Source organism: Manis pentadactyla, chromosome 16 (genome assembly GCF_030020395.1).
Source record: "Manis pentadactyla isolate mManPen7 chromosome 16, mManPen7.hap1, whole genome shotgun sequence".
NCBI lineage: Eukaryota > Metazoa > Chordata > Mammalia > Pholidota > Manidae > Manis > Manis pentadactyla.
This window is the reverse complement of record NC_080034.1, coordinates 31,544,461-31,560,823: the sequence shown is the minus strand read 5'-3', so window position 1 is coordinate 31,560,823 and position 16,363 is coordinate 31,544,461. Positions and strand designations below refer to the sequence as shown.

The 16,363-nt window shown below is 48.4% G+C and overlaps 1 protein-coding gene across 1 annotated transcript; it reads left to right on the top strand.

The window, feature by feature from the left end:
• Positions 1 to 1,564: 1,564 nt before the first annotated feature.
• On the top strand, positions 1,565 to 7,800 carry NCR2 (natural cytotoxicity triggering receptor 2). The gene is given in 4 exon segments (XM_036927697.2): positions 1,565 to 1,731; positions 1,733 to 1,846; positions 7,198 to 7,371; positions 7,689 to 7,800. Coding segments are annotated over 4 exon segments (567 nt in total).
• Positions 7,801 to 16,363: the final 8,563 nt, after the last annotated feature.

Sequence of the window (16,363 nt, the reverse complement as noted above, 5' to 3'; positions counted from 1 at the left end):
ATGACATAAACTTAGTTCATAAGCCACCACAGGGTTTGAGAGGTTCGACTCCAATTTTGAAAAAAGTTCTACTGCTGATAAAATGCTATCGAACAGCCTAACATGCTAGAGAAATCACTCATGAAAGGAAGAGTTAATCAATGTAGCAAACTTTACTGTTGCCTTATTTTAAGAAATTGCTCCAGCCGCCCCAGCCTCCAGCACCCACCGTCCTGATCAGTCAGCAGCCATCAACACTGAGGCAAGACCTTCCACCAGCAAGAAGATTACAACCTTTGAAAGCTCAGATGATGGTTAGAATTTTTTAGCAATGAAGTATTTGTTAATTAAGGTATCTACATTATTTTTTAGATATCATGCTATTGCACACTTAATAGACTACAGTATAAACATAACTTATATGCACTGGAAAATCAAAAAAATCATTTGACTTGCTTTATTGCAGTATCTGGAACTGAACCCACAGTATCTTCGAGGTGTACCTGTACTGCCCTAGTGTCCATAGGCAGTGGGAATTAAGGATGCAGAGATGATTCTAGATCCAGGCTCCTGTGCTCCCCAATCCCAGTGATCCCTCCATCCCACCAGCCCCTCTGGGGATCCCTGTTCTCTGCTCCCAGGTTCCCACTCCCCTTCCCTTGTCAGGGACCCTCCTACATTTCTATGCTGGAATTGAATTTCTGCCTTCTTTCTTGTCTCTCCTCCAGTGCCCACAAAACCTACCAGGGTGGAAACATGTCACTGGTGGGCCCTGGCGTGAAGTTTCTCACCATCCCTGGGGCTGGGGGCTTAGGGTTCTTGCTCAGACCTCTGAGTTCCCCCAGCTTGTCACCCACCTCCAGCATGACTTTTCTGCTGAGGGGCCAAGGCAAAGGACCTACAGGCAGCGTACAGAGGGAGAGAGGACAAAGAGAGTGGGCTGTCCTTTACCAACCGCAGTGGCCTCCTGGCCTTTGCAGCTCCTCCCCCACAGGCAGGCCATGCAGGGAAAGGGACAGCTGGGCACAGAAGAGAGGAGCAGCCTCTCCAGAGACCTGGGAGCCATGTGCTGAGCAGGGTCCAGATTCATGCCTGCAGTTAGAGGTCCCACCTTCCCTCTGCCCACAGAATCAGCCCCCCAGGCCTCCCACTCCCCAACCCAGGCCTCTCACTCCCCAACCCAGGCCTCCTACTCCCCAACCCAAGCCTCCCACTCTCCAAACCAGGCCCTGGCCTTCTTTATTTTGTCTCTCTCCAAGGTGCTGGAACAGCCCAGAAGGAGCAGGCCCAGCTCCTGGGTTCCTCTCCCAGCTCCCACACGTCCCCTCCCACCAGCACCCAGGACAAGGGCCTTATGGCCTGGACAGCCCCATTCCCACCATCGCTGCTGCTGTTCCCAGGTGAGGAAGGGAACAGCATGGGGCAGAGGCGAGAGGTGTGATGGGGACTGCAGGGACAGCAGGCCGTGGAGCAAGTGGCTCTGTGTCCAGAGGGCCAGTTGTGGGGCTCATCCTGGCATGGCCCTGACCCACAGTCTTGCTCTCCAAAACAATGGGTACTACCAAAGGCTCAGCAACTTCACAAAATGGCAGGGCAAACACTCTTTGTGAGGTGCCAGTACCCACCCAAGGGCTGGCCCTGTGAGGGGAAGGGCTGGTGTAAGGAGATTTCTCTGTTCAAGTGCTCCAGGCTAATCACAAGTTCCATTCCCCACACACTGGTTCAGGCCTCTGGATTCTCAAGACGGGACAACCTGTGCTGGCTTCTTCACTGTCACCATGACCAGTCTGCAGGAGGAAAGCTCAGGATGCTCCTGGTGTAGAACCTACCCCACTTCCAGCAGCTCCATCTCTAGGTCCATCTCCAGGTGAACACCCCCTTCTGGGGGCTCCTCACCCCCTTTTGGTGCCTCCTGGTTCCCTTGTCCTGGGAGCCAGCCTGCCCTCCCCCAGGCCCCGTGTCCTGGGAAGCCTGTCGGGAACACTTGCCCCAGGGAGGGACTCACCCATGTGCACGCACACACCCACCTCACACACAGTCTGTCTTGGTAATTTACAAACCTCTTCAAAGATGCTCAAACAGATCCGCTAAGTATGCTGAACAGTCTGAACTTGCATGACCTGGCCACGGGGGAACCCAAGGCTGCCCAGCATCTTGGGAGAAGGCACCTGGACCTGGCACATACTAGGTACTCAGTAAATGTGTGTCCGCTGGCCACAAACTACCCCCCACCATGTTGATATCATGTTGATCTGTCCATTCCCCCTGGCCCAGATCAGGGGTCTGAAAACTAAGGATGGTTTTTAATGGTTGGGGGGAAATTGAATGGAAAGTAGTATTTTATGACATGTGGAAATTATAAGAAATTCAAATTTTAGTGTCCATAAATAAAATTTTTTTGGAACTCGGCCAAGCCCACTTCTTTATATATTGTCTACAGCTGTTTTCATGCGACAACAGCAGATCTGAGTAGTTGTGACAGAGGCCATATGGCCCACAGAGCTGAAAGTAGTTACTCCCTGGCCCTTTACCAAAAAGTTTGCCAACCTCAGTCTGGATCAGAGCTTCTCAAAGTCATCTGTGCGTATAATGGACTGAATGTTTGTGTCCCCATGAACCCCTCCAAAATCATATGTCAAAGACCTAACCCCCAATGTGATGGTATTGGGAGCAAGTGACTCTGGGAGACGGTTAGGTAATGGGGGTGGGACCCCTATGAATGGAATTAGAGCCCTTATAAAAGGGATCTCCTGTGAAGAGCACCCTCTCCTCTTTCTGCCAGGTTCCAACCTGGAAGAGGGCCTTCACCAGAACCCCACCAGGCTTGGCACCCTGATCTCTGACTTCAAGCCTCCAGAACTGTCAGAAAGAAATTTCTGTTGCTTATAAGCCACACAGTCTACTGTACTTTGTTAAGGCAGCCTGAGCAGGCTAAGATACTCGGGGAGGAACTTTTTTAAAAATCTCTAATCCATCAATGACTATTTTTTCATAAAATGCAAAAAAAATGAATTTCTAGAAAAATGAAATGAGAAAAGACAAACATACAAATACAAGCCCAAAATGCTTATTAGATTTTACAGACATAAAATAACATTTCAACAAATACCATCAGAACACACATAATATGGTGGGGAAAAGCTCATTTATAAAAACTGCACGATTGTTCGTTGAAAGTTCTTATGTGATTGATATAGTGGCTTAACATTATACCTGTAATGTTTTGCTGTTCCTTGGTCATAACTAAGTAAGAACTTAGAATTGGAATAGCAATGTTCCGTCTTAAATGTCAATATGCACCTTGAAACAAACACTGTATATCGACATTCAAGGATTTTCATGTCACAAATGAGCATTCTCCTTACTTATTAACTTACTTAATCTGATTAGGTAGTAATGATACCAGAACCCTCAGGGAAAATGTATAAAGACACTGTTTTGATGTTTTCTTTTAATAACCCTCATAACAGAGAACTGGTCTCACAGAGGTATGTTGGTAGAAATACAAGAAGGAAGTTTAAAGCAATTTCAACAAGTTCAAAGTTTTTATTTTTAACTCTTATAAAAGGAAGCAAGTGATGCCATATTTTCAAAAGGCATCTTTAATCCTTCATCAGTATTTCCAAATTTTTATCTTATAAAGTTATATTTAAATTGTCTTTGGATGAACAGATGGATCTAGATCTATGAATTTCCTATGCATACATCTTCTTTTGACAGAAAATAAAATTCACAACATTCTATCAAATTATTAAGGTTTTTTCTTTGAGTGCTTTTGCAGGTATACAATGTCAAGATCATCATCTATTTTGTTGATAAGTGTTATTAAATTAAGAACATGTCTTAACAATTTATAGGAATTATTCTTCTAAGCTTCTAACTTGTGTTTATGCCCTCAAATTTTATTTGCCATTGAGAAACATGCTTCATTTTTTTCTTCACATGGAAATATTAACAACATCAAAGCTATAATATAAACAAGTCTAACTGCAATTCCCATCTTTAAAACTCAGCGTTAAACTGTATTCTATCTTGCTGCAACATTAGGAGGTCTTTCCATAGATGATTTGAAAAGTTCTCAACAGAACTTTTCCCCTCGATAATCATTGTAACTGGGCATGTGGTAACAACTGTTTATCATCAGTTTTCATATTAACACATAATAAAGATAATTTTTTCAAATTCAATACATTCATCTTTATGTAATTCACAATTTTTACCACATTGTTATTTATGTGCATTTACCACATTTACGCTGTTCAGTTCAGCTGATAATGATTTCATAGCAAGACTTTTTCAATGAAAGAAGCAGTTCATTGATTTACATTCTGGCCCAAGGGTCCTGCAGCCATCAGAACACACTCCTCCATAAAGCTTAAACTCCAGACCATTTGCTGATAACGTGACCCTTCATAGTTTCATACAGTTTGGGGTTAGCTATATTTTTGTCAATGAGATTAAAAGAAACAGAAAAATCATCATGTTCAAATTGCATATATAATAAAAGAATAGTTATGTTAGCAATACTTGTGCATTTTTAAGTTGCCATGAAAAATACTTTGCTAGCTTTATTTGTTTTAGGAGTTAGCCTTGTTATCATTAGCCCGTTCTTTAATACTTCGAGCTAAAGTGTTAATGGAAAGTGGTATTTAAGTTCCCTTTCTTGCCACAGATGAACCCAACACTGTGAAGCAAAGATCTTTTGCAGTCTTTCAATAATGTTTTGGCATTTGTAGGTAGATAGTTAGTCTCAGCAACACAAAGCATTGCTTCATAAGAAGCCTACAGAACATTGGGTTTATATTTGAAATATTGACTGCTTTCAAGAGCTTTGTAATTCAATGCTCTTTTTTTTTTTCTTTTTCAAAAAAAAAGGAGTTTGTTTTGAACTTGTGTTTTTGTTTTGTATACAAATGCCACTTGTTTTTATGATGTATTTGCTTCAGTAGCCAGTACATCTCAACAGATTTTAGTACTTCACCATTGTCTACCTCCAGAACTCACACTAGATGCATGCCATAGTTTCCCATTGCTGCCAGAACAAATTACCACAGATGTAGTGGCTTCAAATAACACAAATTTATGCTCTTACAGCTCTGTAGCCATGAAGTCCAGTATGGGTCTCAATGGGCTGAAATCAAGGCAACAGGCTGAGTTCCTTTCTGGAGGCCCTGAGAACCCATGTCCTACTTATTCAGGTCTTGGGCACAATGCAGTTCCTTGCGGCTATGGGACCAAGTCCCTGTTTTCTTGCTGACTGTATAACAAGAATTCCCCCAGCTTCTGGAGGAAGCCACATTCCTTGGCTGTGACCACCTTCCTCTGTCTTCAGAGCCAGAGGTCCTGTTCACCTTGCGTCTCCCTTGACGGCAGCTGGGAAGCATTCTCTGCCTCCAGGTACTAATGATTAGATTGGCCCACCCAGATTATCTTTTCCTCTCAAGGTCCTTAACCGGCATCACATCTCAAAAGTCCCTTTTGCTGTGTGAAGTAACAGAGTCACAGGTTCTTGGGATTAGCATGTGGACTTTTCTGGCAAGAGCAGGGTTGGGAGGGATGGCGGGAGCGGGAAGGCATTTGGAATCAATTCCATTATCATCATTTAGTTTATTATTCCTGCTAGATATTTCTTTTCCTGACAAAAAGTTCAGTGGCTCATTTTGCTATCTGTTAATTAGTACTCAAATTACCTACTCGCTTGCTCTACTCTAATTAGCTAATCATGTTAAACTCTAAATTTTAAAATAACAATGATTGTAAAAATAACAAATTATAAAAATAATGCTTTCGGTTTATACACTTTTGGGTTTTAGTAAACCAACTAACCTTAAAGTATCATGGTCCTACTGTGTGTTACTAGCACACAGCTTGCTCCATTGTGACTCTCCATGATAGTTTCACAGCCACCCAAACTGGTCTCTATCCTGTTCAACCAGAGAAGTTTACTAATCCCATGCTAGACCTGAGGCCATGTTAAATTGTTACAAATGTTTTGAAATCCTTAGTCCTGATTTCTCTGTTGACCTTGTTGTGGATGGGTTATAAGCAATTTGTGAAACAGCCTCAGCCCATAGATCACACATTTAGTAGCTCAGGACAAGAATTTTCCTGGCATGTCCTGAGGACCTTCTCCAGGCTGGGCATATGGACTGCTCCTGGTCACCATCTGGCAGCCTCAGAGAGAGTACCTGTGGGGCAGTCATGCCCACATGTCCGTGGGCCTGGAGCTCCCTCCAGGGAAGACCTCCCAGGGCAGCGGGCACCCTCCCCCAGGCCTTTCCCAGCCCTTGCCCCTCTCTGTCCCTCAGCTTTGGGAGACAGCTGCCCTTAGGGACCCTGGGCGGGTGTGCAGACCTAGCTAAGGACACTGAAGTCCCCATCTCCTGTCACAGCACTGGGGGTGACACCACTTCTCTCCCTTCTGGGCCTCCACCTGTCCCCAGCAGCCACTGACTTCTCTTCCTCCCCCATAGCCCCAACACCTCTCCAAAGGCGACCTCCCACTGGCCTCCATTGAGGGCTCTGAGCACAGGTGGATCCTGGGTCTTTCAGGGAAGGCAGGGCCGTGAAGGTGGTGGGCAGGCAACTCAGTCTCAGAATCAAGAAGGGACACCATGAAAGCATCTACCCAGGCCACTGAGGCAGTGGGGCCCTCAGAGGGCCCAGCACTCTGCTGAAGCCAGGAGGGACAGCCTGCCAGCTCTCCAGAGGGCACTTCCCTTAACCACCCCAGACATGTGAGAGCCGGAACCGAGGGCAGAGGTGAGGGCCGCTCGAGACAGTGACTGTTCAGACACTGAGGAGGCTGAGAGGTAGAGAGGCCCTTCCAGACATGTAGAGACGTTGCTAGGGAAGCCCAGGCCTCCTGACTCCCATTCCAGCGCTCCTCCTGGACCCAGGAATACACGTAGGCACGGCACCGAGCCTGGGCCCCAGGTGTGTCTAGTCCTGAGCCAGGGGACATCACAACCCCACCCCCAAACTGATTTTCACCTGGGATGATGGGCTTCTTGTCCAGGTCAGGAACAGATGGGCTGTCCCACCCCCTAACCAGGATCCTGTCTCTTCCCTTGGCAACTTCTGCCTCCAAGAAAGCCACCTGGGCTCCCTGTCACCTGGTTCATTACAGAGGAGCACCCCACTTGAAGGGTACCCCCAGGGCTCCCTCGCTCATCACTGTCCCTTCACCGTGAGCCCAGGGGGCCCTTATCCACACAGACCTGGCTCAGGGAGCTGCAGACAGAGGCTGCCACCCCACCTGTCCTTCTCCCTTTTCATCCCTCCTCTGTCCTGCACCCTCCACTCTGGCCCTGCAGCCCCCCAGGCTCTGGTCCCCATGCTCTGTGGACCCCTCATGGCCAAGAGCCTGGTGCTGTCAGCCCTGCTTGTCCAGTGAGTGTGTTTGGGTTGGACTTGGGGGAAAATGGAGCTTCTGTCCCTGGACAGATGGTCAGAGGGGGAGTCAGCCAGAGAACACAGGGCTCCCCAATGAGACCCTCAGTGGATCCACCTGTCTTGCATGTGCGTTACAGGCTCGCCTTTGTCTTTCAAGCTGCAAACTCTTAGGAGTCTTGTCTGCATCCTCTGACTCTGTCTTCCCCTCCCATCTTCCCCTTCTCCTCCTCCTGCTCTCTATGCGCCGGTTCATCCCTCCATCAGTAACACTGACCTGCACCATCAGAAAGCTCCTCCCCTGCCTACCCCTCCAGGAATGCCCACCCAGAGCCACTGTCCCAGGACGCCGCCTGGTCCAAAGTCCTGAGGAAGACAGATGTGCGCAGGAGAGGCAGTCACAAGCTCTGGGGAGAAGGGGACGTGTGAGGCAAAGGGAGGCAGGGCTGGGTGGGAGGTGCAGGGACAACGGAAGAGTGAAGAGCACCCTGAAGCAGGAGCAGGTCAGACGAGGTCAGGCAAGGTCAGGCTTGCTGGAGGAGGCCCAGCTGGGGGGTGGGGAACAGGGTCAGAGGATGCATCTGAGCCCCTGCATGCATTTCTTCCCTGTCACATCTCAGAGCCTTGAGAAATCAGATCGTGCAGCATGGAGGGAGGCCTCTTATGTGCACAGCTCAGCACTGGCCCCAGACCCCTAGGCACTTCCTGCTGAGCCTCAGGGTCCAGGAAGGATGGCCAGTCTCCCCTACGCCCCCAGAGCTCCTCCCTGGCCTCTGAACCCTACGTTCCCTGAAGAGAAAAGGCAGAAGTCCCACAGAACTTGATCCACTGGTCTTGGCTACACCCCTCACTCCAGTGCTGAGGGTTTCCCAGCCCTGGCCTCCCCCCAAGGTCCAGGCTGCAGTGCTCACACTCAGCCTGCATCTGGGCCAGCCCTGTCCAGTCAGGGGAGTCAGAGCCCAGTGCAGCGTCTTTCCACCAAACCAACCCCAAGCCACCACTGCTGATGACCCCTAGCCCCCTCTTCCTCCTTGCCCTCTCCTTCTCCTCCCCTCCCTCCCCCTCCTGCCTGTAGCTCCAGGGCTTAGCCAGATCCCAGGTCACTCCCAACCTTTCTGTCCCCCTCTCCACTCACTCAGCCACACTCGGCCAAGGTCTCTCTGCTGTGCTGCTTTCTGTTGCTTCTGTCTCTTCCTCCGCCTCCCACCACCTCCTGCCTGTATGTGGACCACTCCATCAGTCACCTAGCTGGCGTCCTGCCTTTGGTCTCCACCTCCTAGACTGTTCCCCCTTCGACACCCCTTTTCAACAGCCCCTCTGTGCATTTTCACTCTATGGAAATTGTGGTCCGGTATCATTAGGACCCCATGTCACTGCATTCCCCCGTGCTGTCCTTGCAGCCACTATGATGTCTGCAGGCTCTTAAAAGAAGTGAACCCTCCCTTCTGCAGAGCAGGAGGCTCCTCACCATGACCACAGCTGAGAGACCTCAGTCTTACCCCAGGCTCTGCCCCACAGACGGCTGTCCTCTCTCTGATACTTATTGTCCCCATGTCAGCTTTCTGGACTGAGCCTCTAATTTAATCTTTTCTCTTCCTCAAAGATACATTCCAGTTCTTCTATTTAGTTTATTATTTATGCTGTCACATTTTAAGATATCTGAATGGTCCTTTCATGCTCTGGATGTTCCTTTACAGCCCACATATTTTACTCGGGGGTGCCACATTTTCTCTGGCAATATCAAAGCATTAACTCTTGAAGTATTTTTTTAAACCTTGTGTATTTTCTGTTCACTCCAAGTGCCTTTTTGTATCTTTTGTTTTCTCCTTTCATTGGCCACTGTTTTCCCTCAGATCTTTCTGGAAACCTCTGCTATTTCTCAGCACTTAAAAGGTCAGATGCTCAGTGTGTGTTATGGGGGTTTGCGGACTCAAGACTCGCTGGGCAAAAGCCTCCATGGACTGAATGTGTCCCCGCAAATTCATATGGTGAAATCCTAGCCCTCAAGGTAATGGTATTATTGGTGGGGTGGGTGGCACTTTTGGGTGGTGACTAGGTCGTCACCTCAGAATGCAATTGATGCCCTTGGAAAAGTGGCCCCACAGAGCCCCTCACCCCTCGCACCGTGTGAGGACAGAGTGAGCAGACAGCCCTCCTGAGCCAGGAAGGCCTCACCAGACCTGGAATCTGCTGCTGGCTTGCTCTTGGGCCTCCCAGCCCTCCAGAACTGTGAGAAAAGTATTTGTTGCTTAAGCCCCCAGCCTACAGTATTTTTGTGGGAGCAACCTGAATGGACTAAGACACGAGGGTTTCAGTTTTTCTCTTCAACAGCTTGGTTCTCCTTTCCCCCATCCCCCGTGGAGGGGTAAGCGTGGACACCAGGGTCCTAGGTGCCAAGGGGGCAAAGCGAAGGGGCTTCCCTGCCCTGTCTGTGCCCACCCGCTCGGCCCTGTGTTGGCACACTATCCCTCCCCACGATGCCTGAGAGGGGATGGCCCTGTGGCTCACCCTCATCACAGACTAACCTCAGGTCCTCCACAGGGCAGTGAATGAGAGCACACGAGAGGACGTGGGCAGCTGACACACACTTGGGCTCACGGTAGGCAGGGCACCTAGCAGAAAACCTCTGAAGCAGACTTTCAACCTGGTTTCCAGCCCCCACTTCTACTCTGCACCCTGAGAGAACCACACTTCCAAGTTTTCAGGCATGCCAGGGTTCTGAGGTGCAAATGCCTTGTTTCTTATTTCTCCTGCCCCCCCTCCCCACCTTTCTCTGGGCCATTAGAGGCATCCTGTTGTTGCCCAGCTTCAAAACTCTTACGGAGCTCTCTCCTTAGCTTCGAGGAGGGACTGAGGCACATTTTACTCATTTACTGCCACTTCCCTCACACAGCTTCCGCACCTCCTCAGTAGGAATAGAGGGGGTCCTCAGATTTTCCATCAAACCTACTGCCCTGGGCAGGAGTGAACCAGACCTCCATCATGACTGCAGATCGTATGCATCCGGGGTGCGCCTCTCTCTTCTTCAGTGGTCTTAGCCCCTGGCTCCCTGTCACTCTCACTGCTCCTGCCATGATCCTTTGAGAACCTGGGCCATGTAGACTCACACACAGATAATTCTACCAAATCCCTGGTCTCTTGTTTCCTTTCCTGCCTCTTCCCCAGAAATCAGATCCTCCACCTGGCCTCAGCCACTCATTTAGATGGTCAGCAATTTAACCACCCATTCAGGTGGCCACGCCCCCTCCTTAGTCTCAACTCTGAGATTCCACACCTTCCAACCACCACTGGCTCAGTCCGGTGATCACAGGACCTCTCTAATACTGCTGGGATCCATGATCCACTAGTCCTGTCTCCCTACCCTCTCCCTCATCTCCTTACACTTTCCTTTCCCTGGGATTCCATGATCTATCCTTACAGTTACTCTTTGGCACATAGTCCCAATCTCTTTTCCCTTCTCCCTTTCATTAAACTCTGCTGGCTAAGCACCAACCCTGGCTGAGTCCAGCTTCCCACTTACTCTGTTCTGCGTCCATCCTGAAGCATAATGTGTCAGGAAAAACATAATAATCTATCATGCTGGATGTCCCACTGGAAACACGTGGTCTCCATCCTAGACCTCTGTTCACGCCCCCCGCTGGGCCCACAATGCGCTTTCCGCACACTCAACTGGCCTGGCACCCTGCATCCTCTCTCCCTGACAGCAACTAGTCCCTGAGGGCAGAACAGCCTTCTGGTCCCACAGCGCCTGTCAGTCATCCCACCTCTGCACCTGTACGTCGCCTCCTCTTTCTGCCACTCTCCCTATTCCCATCCCAGGCTGAGCTCTCCATGTCAGCCTTCTTCTCCTGTCCACACAAGTCAACTGCTCCACAAGTTCTTCCCTCTCTCCTGCACCATCTTTTTCTCCCTCTCCTGCATCGTGACAGTCAGAATATAAATGAGCTGTGACATATCAAAAACCCTCTCTTGACTCCACACCACCTCCGGCTACTGCCCCACATTTTCCTTTACAACAAAACCTCATGAAATTCCCAGCCTTAAACATTTCTCTTACTGTTCTATCTTCAACCCGCTCCAATGAGGCCTTCATTTGGGCCACCCACTGAAACACCTAGTCCCTCTTTCCAATAACTTCCAATGTTATGGCCAAATCCAGCCATCAGTGTGCGAGCCCCATCACTGGAAGGGTGTGCAGCCTTGGCTATGACTCATCAGTCCTTGCTTCCTGAAGTGCTTCCTTCCCTGGGCCTCCAGGAAAAAAGGACAACAATCAAACACATATACAACTGTTATTGTTCTCCTCCTAACTCGTTGGATGCTGCATAATAAGTTACCCCAAAACTTAGCAGCTTCAAACAACAAATGGCTTGTTTGCTATCTCATAGATTGCTCTGGAAGAGTCAGCAAGCTGGGGATATCTTCAGTGGTATTCCTGGTTCAGAATCTCTCATGTGGTTGCAGTCCGATGTCAGCAAGAACTACAGGCCCCTGGAGGCTGGACAGTGACACCACACCACTTCCAAGGTGGCTCAGCTGCTGGAACAAGGCCCCAGCTCCTTGCCATGCAGGCCTTTCTTCACGTCAAGGAGGCTAACTTCCCCAGAGTGACTGAGCTAAGAGAGAATAAGGAGGAAGTCACAGCGCCTCTTATAACCTAGATTCTGAAGTCACGTACCATTACTTCTGCCATGTTCAGTTCATTAGAAGCTAGTCACTGGGTCCAGCCCACACTCAAAGGAGAGGGATTGGCATCCATCTGTTTAAGGAAGATATATCAGAGAATGTGTAGATACATTTCAAAACTACCACAATACATTCTCTGGCCCCAAAGTATTTACTTTTCTCCCACATTCAAAATACATTCATCCAAAATGCACTCATGGGTGAGAGGGGTCAAAAAGTAAAAAGAAAAGAAAGAATGAAAGAAAGTTATATTTATCCCCTCCAAAGGTCTCCAAAAGTCTTGTCCCATTATGGCATCAGCATGAGATCCAGGAATTTGTCACTTAAACCAGGCCCAGGGGTGGATGGGTCTCCTCGGTGCAGTTCCTTATGTACAGCTCAAGTGCAGTTCTCAATATGAAGATCTGTGAGCCCAAGAGACAAGCTGTCTGCGAGATACACACCCAACACACAGGGGTGGTAGCGGCCTGGCATAACCATGACAGACAGTCCTGTTCAATAGAGGGGGAAATGGGAGGCCAAAGGGACACTGATCCATAGAAAATCTGAAGTTCCGCTGGGCAAATGTTGTCAATTCCTTGACTAGGACTCTGCCCTACTTCTGGAAATAATTCACCATGGCTCTCAGCTCTTCCCTCTGGGCTCTTGGTTCTGCCCTCTGCGCCATCCTTCACTCTCCATGAAAGGAAGCCCATGTTTACAGCACATAGTTTTCTTCCTGCCAGTAGAGTTTGGAAGATACAAATTTATGTATGTGTATATATACTTTTTTAGATACATACTCTGTTAACTTTCATTCCAAGCTGGCAGTGTTTCGTGAATGTCATTCTTTGAAAAATGTGTGGGTCTCCTGTAAATCTTACCAAGATTCACTCAGTTAGACAAAAGCCACACTCACATATCTTTTCAAGATAAAGTCTCTTCTGTACCTTGGGCTCCTGCTGAGATGCTGAAGGATAATGTGTTTTTTACTTCTGAGAAGCCTTCATGTTTCATAGGAGAATCTGTGAGGCACACATCCTGTAATCCTTCATTAGAGGGCATTTTGTCTGAGGCCTTACTTTTGATTTTTCTGGGTCTTTACAAAGGATTTTACAGTCACAGCTTTGGTTTCACCTTTAGACCATATTTTCCTGAAAGTGCCCTGGATTTGATTTTAGCATCATTTGCTGTCTAGAGAGGCTGAAAATCTTGCAGCTGTCAAGTCCCAGCTCCTTCATGTTTAATAGCCCTGCCTATAGTTTATCTCCCTCCTTTAAATTTTTACAATAAGAAGAAACCAGGCAGCACCCTCAACACGTGGCCTGGAGATCTTAGCTACACCACTCAGTTCATCAGGCATGTCTTGTATTTTCTGCACTACTGGAGGTGACAGTGTGGCTAAACTTTCTGCCACTGCATAACAAGGATCCCCTTTCGTTCTCACCTGCTTAGCAGATCACTGACCTTCTTTGGACCTACTCCCTCACCTGTAGGGAAATAAATATTATGACTGTTGTGAGGATTTAGATAAATAATGCAAATGAACAAGTCTTGTAAATTATAAAACAGTGTGACTATATATTGCTTCTTGTTTCCTTCAAATTCTAAATTTCCGTCTTGCATCCCCATATTTGATCTCTAGACCAGCTTCTCTGCTTTGCCCTCTGTTTTCTCCATCATCACCCCTTCTTATCATTGGTTCTCTAGTTGGTCCCTGGAAGCCCAGGAGCCCCACTGGGTGCTGTTGTAAGCATGGGAGGTATTACACACAAGCCCAGCGAGTGGAGGGACCCAGGGAAGGCAAGGCTTACACAAAACTTTCAGATTTGTTTTCTCAGCTCAGCCCTGTGTGAGCCTGGGCAGATCACTATCCCTCTCTGAACTTTGTCTTCTCTCTATGGGAAATGAAAGGGATGAACATGAGTTCTGAAGCCCCTTCTGTGTGAGGCTAAGCCAATGAGCATGAAATGGACATCTTCTTGTGCCCAGCTCAAGGTCACCAAGAACAGAGCGTCACGGGACACAAACAAAAGGAGCCAGCAGGTTGAACACAGCTTCAAGTCTGCAGGTGAAGGAGGCCCCTGTGGAAGATGCCAGCACAGGCTGAGGCATGGGAATAATGCAACAGGCACAAAGTTGAACAGGATGTGACTGGGTAGGGATGGAAGAAGTGGATCACTAGTGGACACCAGACAGTGGAGGAAGGAGCCCAGCAAGGATGAGTGTGATATTGTGATTTTATAATAAATATATATTTTTTCATCTTTGCCCAAAGTTCCTCATTCCTGGCTCACAGCTCCAGAATCATATGAGCAATGGGAACATCTTTTGGTAGATTATTTGGGATTTTGGCCTCAGTTCCTGAAATGGCTTGAGAGCTGTAAAAGCGAAATGTCTTGTGATTCATAGCAAGCCTCTTTTAACCACAACTGAGTTGATGTTAATGAGGTGACTTTTGGGAGGCACCGCAGCAGGGGGGCTGGTGGTCACGGGGACCAACCAAGACTAGAGACTTGGACCCCTCAGTCCCAACCCCTGAGGTCCTGGGAGGAGAGCGGGGCTGGAGGTTGAAGCAATTACTAGTGGTCGATAATTTACTCAATCATGCCTGTGTAAGGGAACCACCATAAAACCCCAAAAAGGAGGGGTGTGGGAGAGCTTGTGGGCCAGGGAAACAATGCATCCACATGCCACCACGCTGGTCCCCACGCTCCACAGGGTCAGAGCTTCTTTGCTCGGGACCTTGTCCTGTGTATCTCTTCATCTTGCTGCAGATTCTTATACCTTAATATCTTTTGTAGTAAACCAGTAATCTAGTGAGTGCATGGGGTTACTGAGTTCTGTGAGCTGCTACTGTAGCAAATTAATCAAACCTGAGGAGGGGATCGTGGGAACCTGTGATTTACAGCCAGTCAAGTCAGAAGCATAGGTGACAGCCGGGGGTGATCCTGTGGGCCTGAGCCCTTAGCCCTCAGGAGCTGATGCCATCTACAGGTACATAGGGTCAGAATTGAGTTAAATCTGTGGGACACCCAGTCAGTGTCCCTGGGGAACTGAGTTAATTGCTTGGTGGTGTGGAGAAAACACACAGCTTAGTGAGTAACTTTGCTGTGAAGTCATCTTTACAGTAGCCATGACCTCACATGAGCTCACCAGAGAGGGGACATAACCCCAGGAAGGCAGCGAAGCCCCCTCCTGTCTCCACTCACCACTGAGTCTGGCAGCATGCTAGTATCCAGGGACTATTTGGGCTCCCAGGTTTGGGGTCTTTTCCTCAGAAACCCCAGCCTTCCACTTCCTCTTTCTGGGCTCCTTTGGGGTCCAGGATCCACACCAGAAAGCAGGGAATTCTGGGAAAGCCGGAGGGCTCAGGCAGAGCATAGTTTCTGCTCATGGTTAAAGTGCTGAATTTACTGGGGAAATCTGAATGTGGACTGGCTAGTTTGGGCTATTCAGAAATGGTTTTTAATGCATTGGCTGTGATATATTCATTTGTTATGTAGCAAGAAGCTCTGTTTTGAGAAATGCATACTGAATTATTTAAGGGTGAAATGTCAGGATATCTGCAATTTATTTTAAAATACTTCCTCATAAAAAATACAGTGAGTTAAAAATAAAAAAGAGTATTTGGACCCTGAAGTCTGATGACAATCTTGCCACAGGCGTATGCTGCTACTCTGGAAATTAGACACATGGTCCCCCACTTCCTGTGGAGAGATAGTAAAAAGGCACCTCTCTGGACCTGCTGATTAGAAAAATGCACCCCTTTCTAGGGCTGACTTGCCAGCACCTGGTGGGATTCCAGGCCCACCTATGCTGCCTGAGCAACACCCCTAGGGAGTTCCACCCGGTGGCATCAGAGGTGTCGTGTCTCAGTGCAGCCCTGGTCTGCAGACCTTTGCAACAGCTGCACCTGGAATTACGTATACCACACAGGGTTTCCTGTTTTATTTTTTGTAAATTTTATGTATACACATCAACATTTTCCTGACTCTAGAAACCCTGAAATTCATTAAAGGAAGATCTTTCATCTACTTATGTTTTCTAATGACATTTCGCAAGGCTCACAGGCCAGGCAGCAGTGGAAACTGAGGCACAGTGGTGCCTCCAGGGCTGCGGCTGCCTCTCCCCTCCTCCCAGGCCAGCCCCATCCCCACCGGTCAGCCCCCCCCCAGGGTCCCTGCTCAGCACACTCTGCGCCCAGCTGGCCTCACCTTTGGCTGAGACCCTCCCTGCACCTCCAACTTCTTCTCCCTCCAGCTCCCCACAAAACCTCCCAGGTGGAAACAGGCCACTGACGCCCCCATCCCCCCCCATCCCCCCC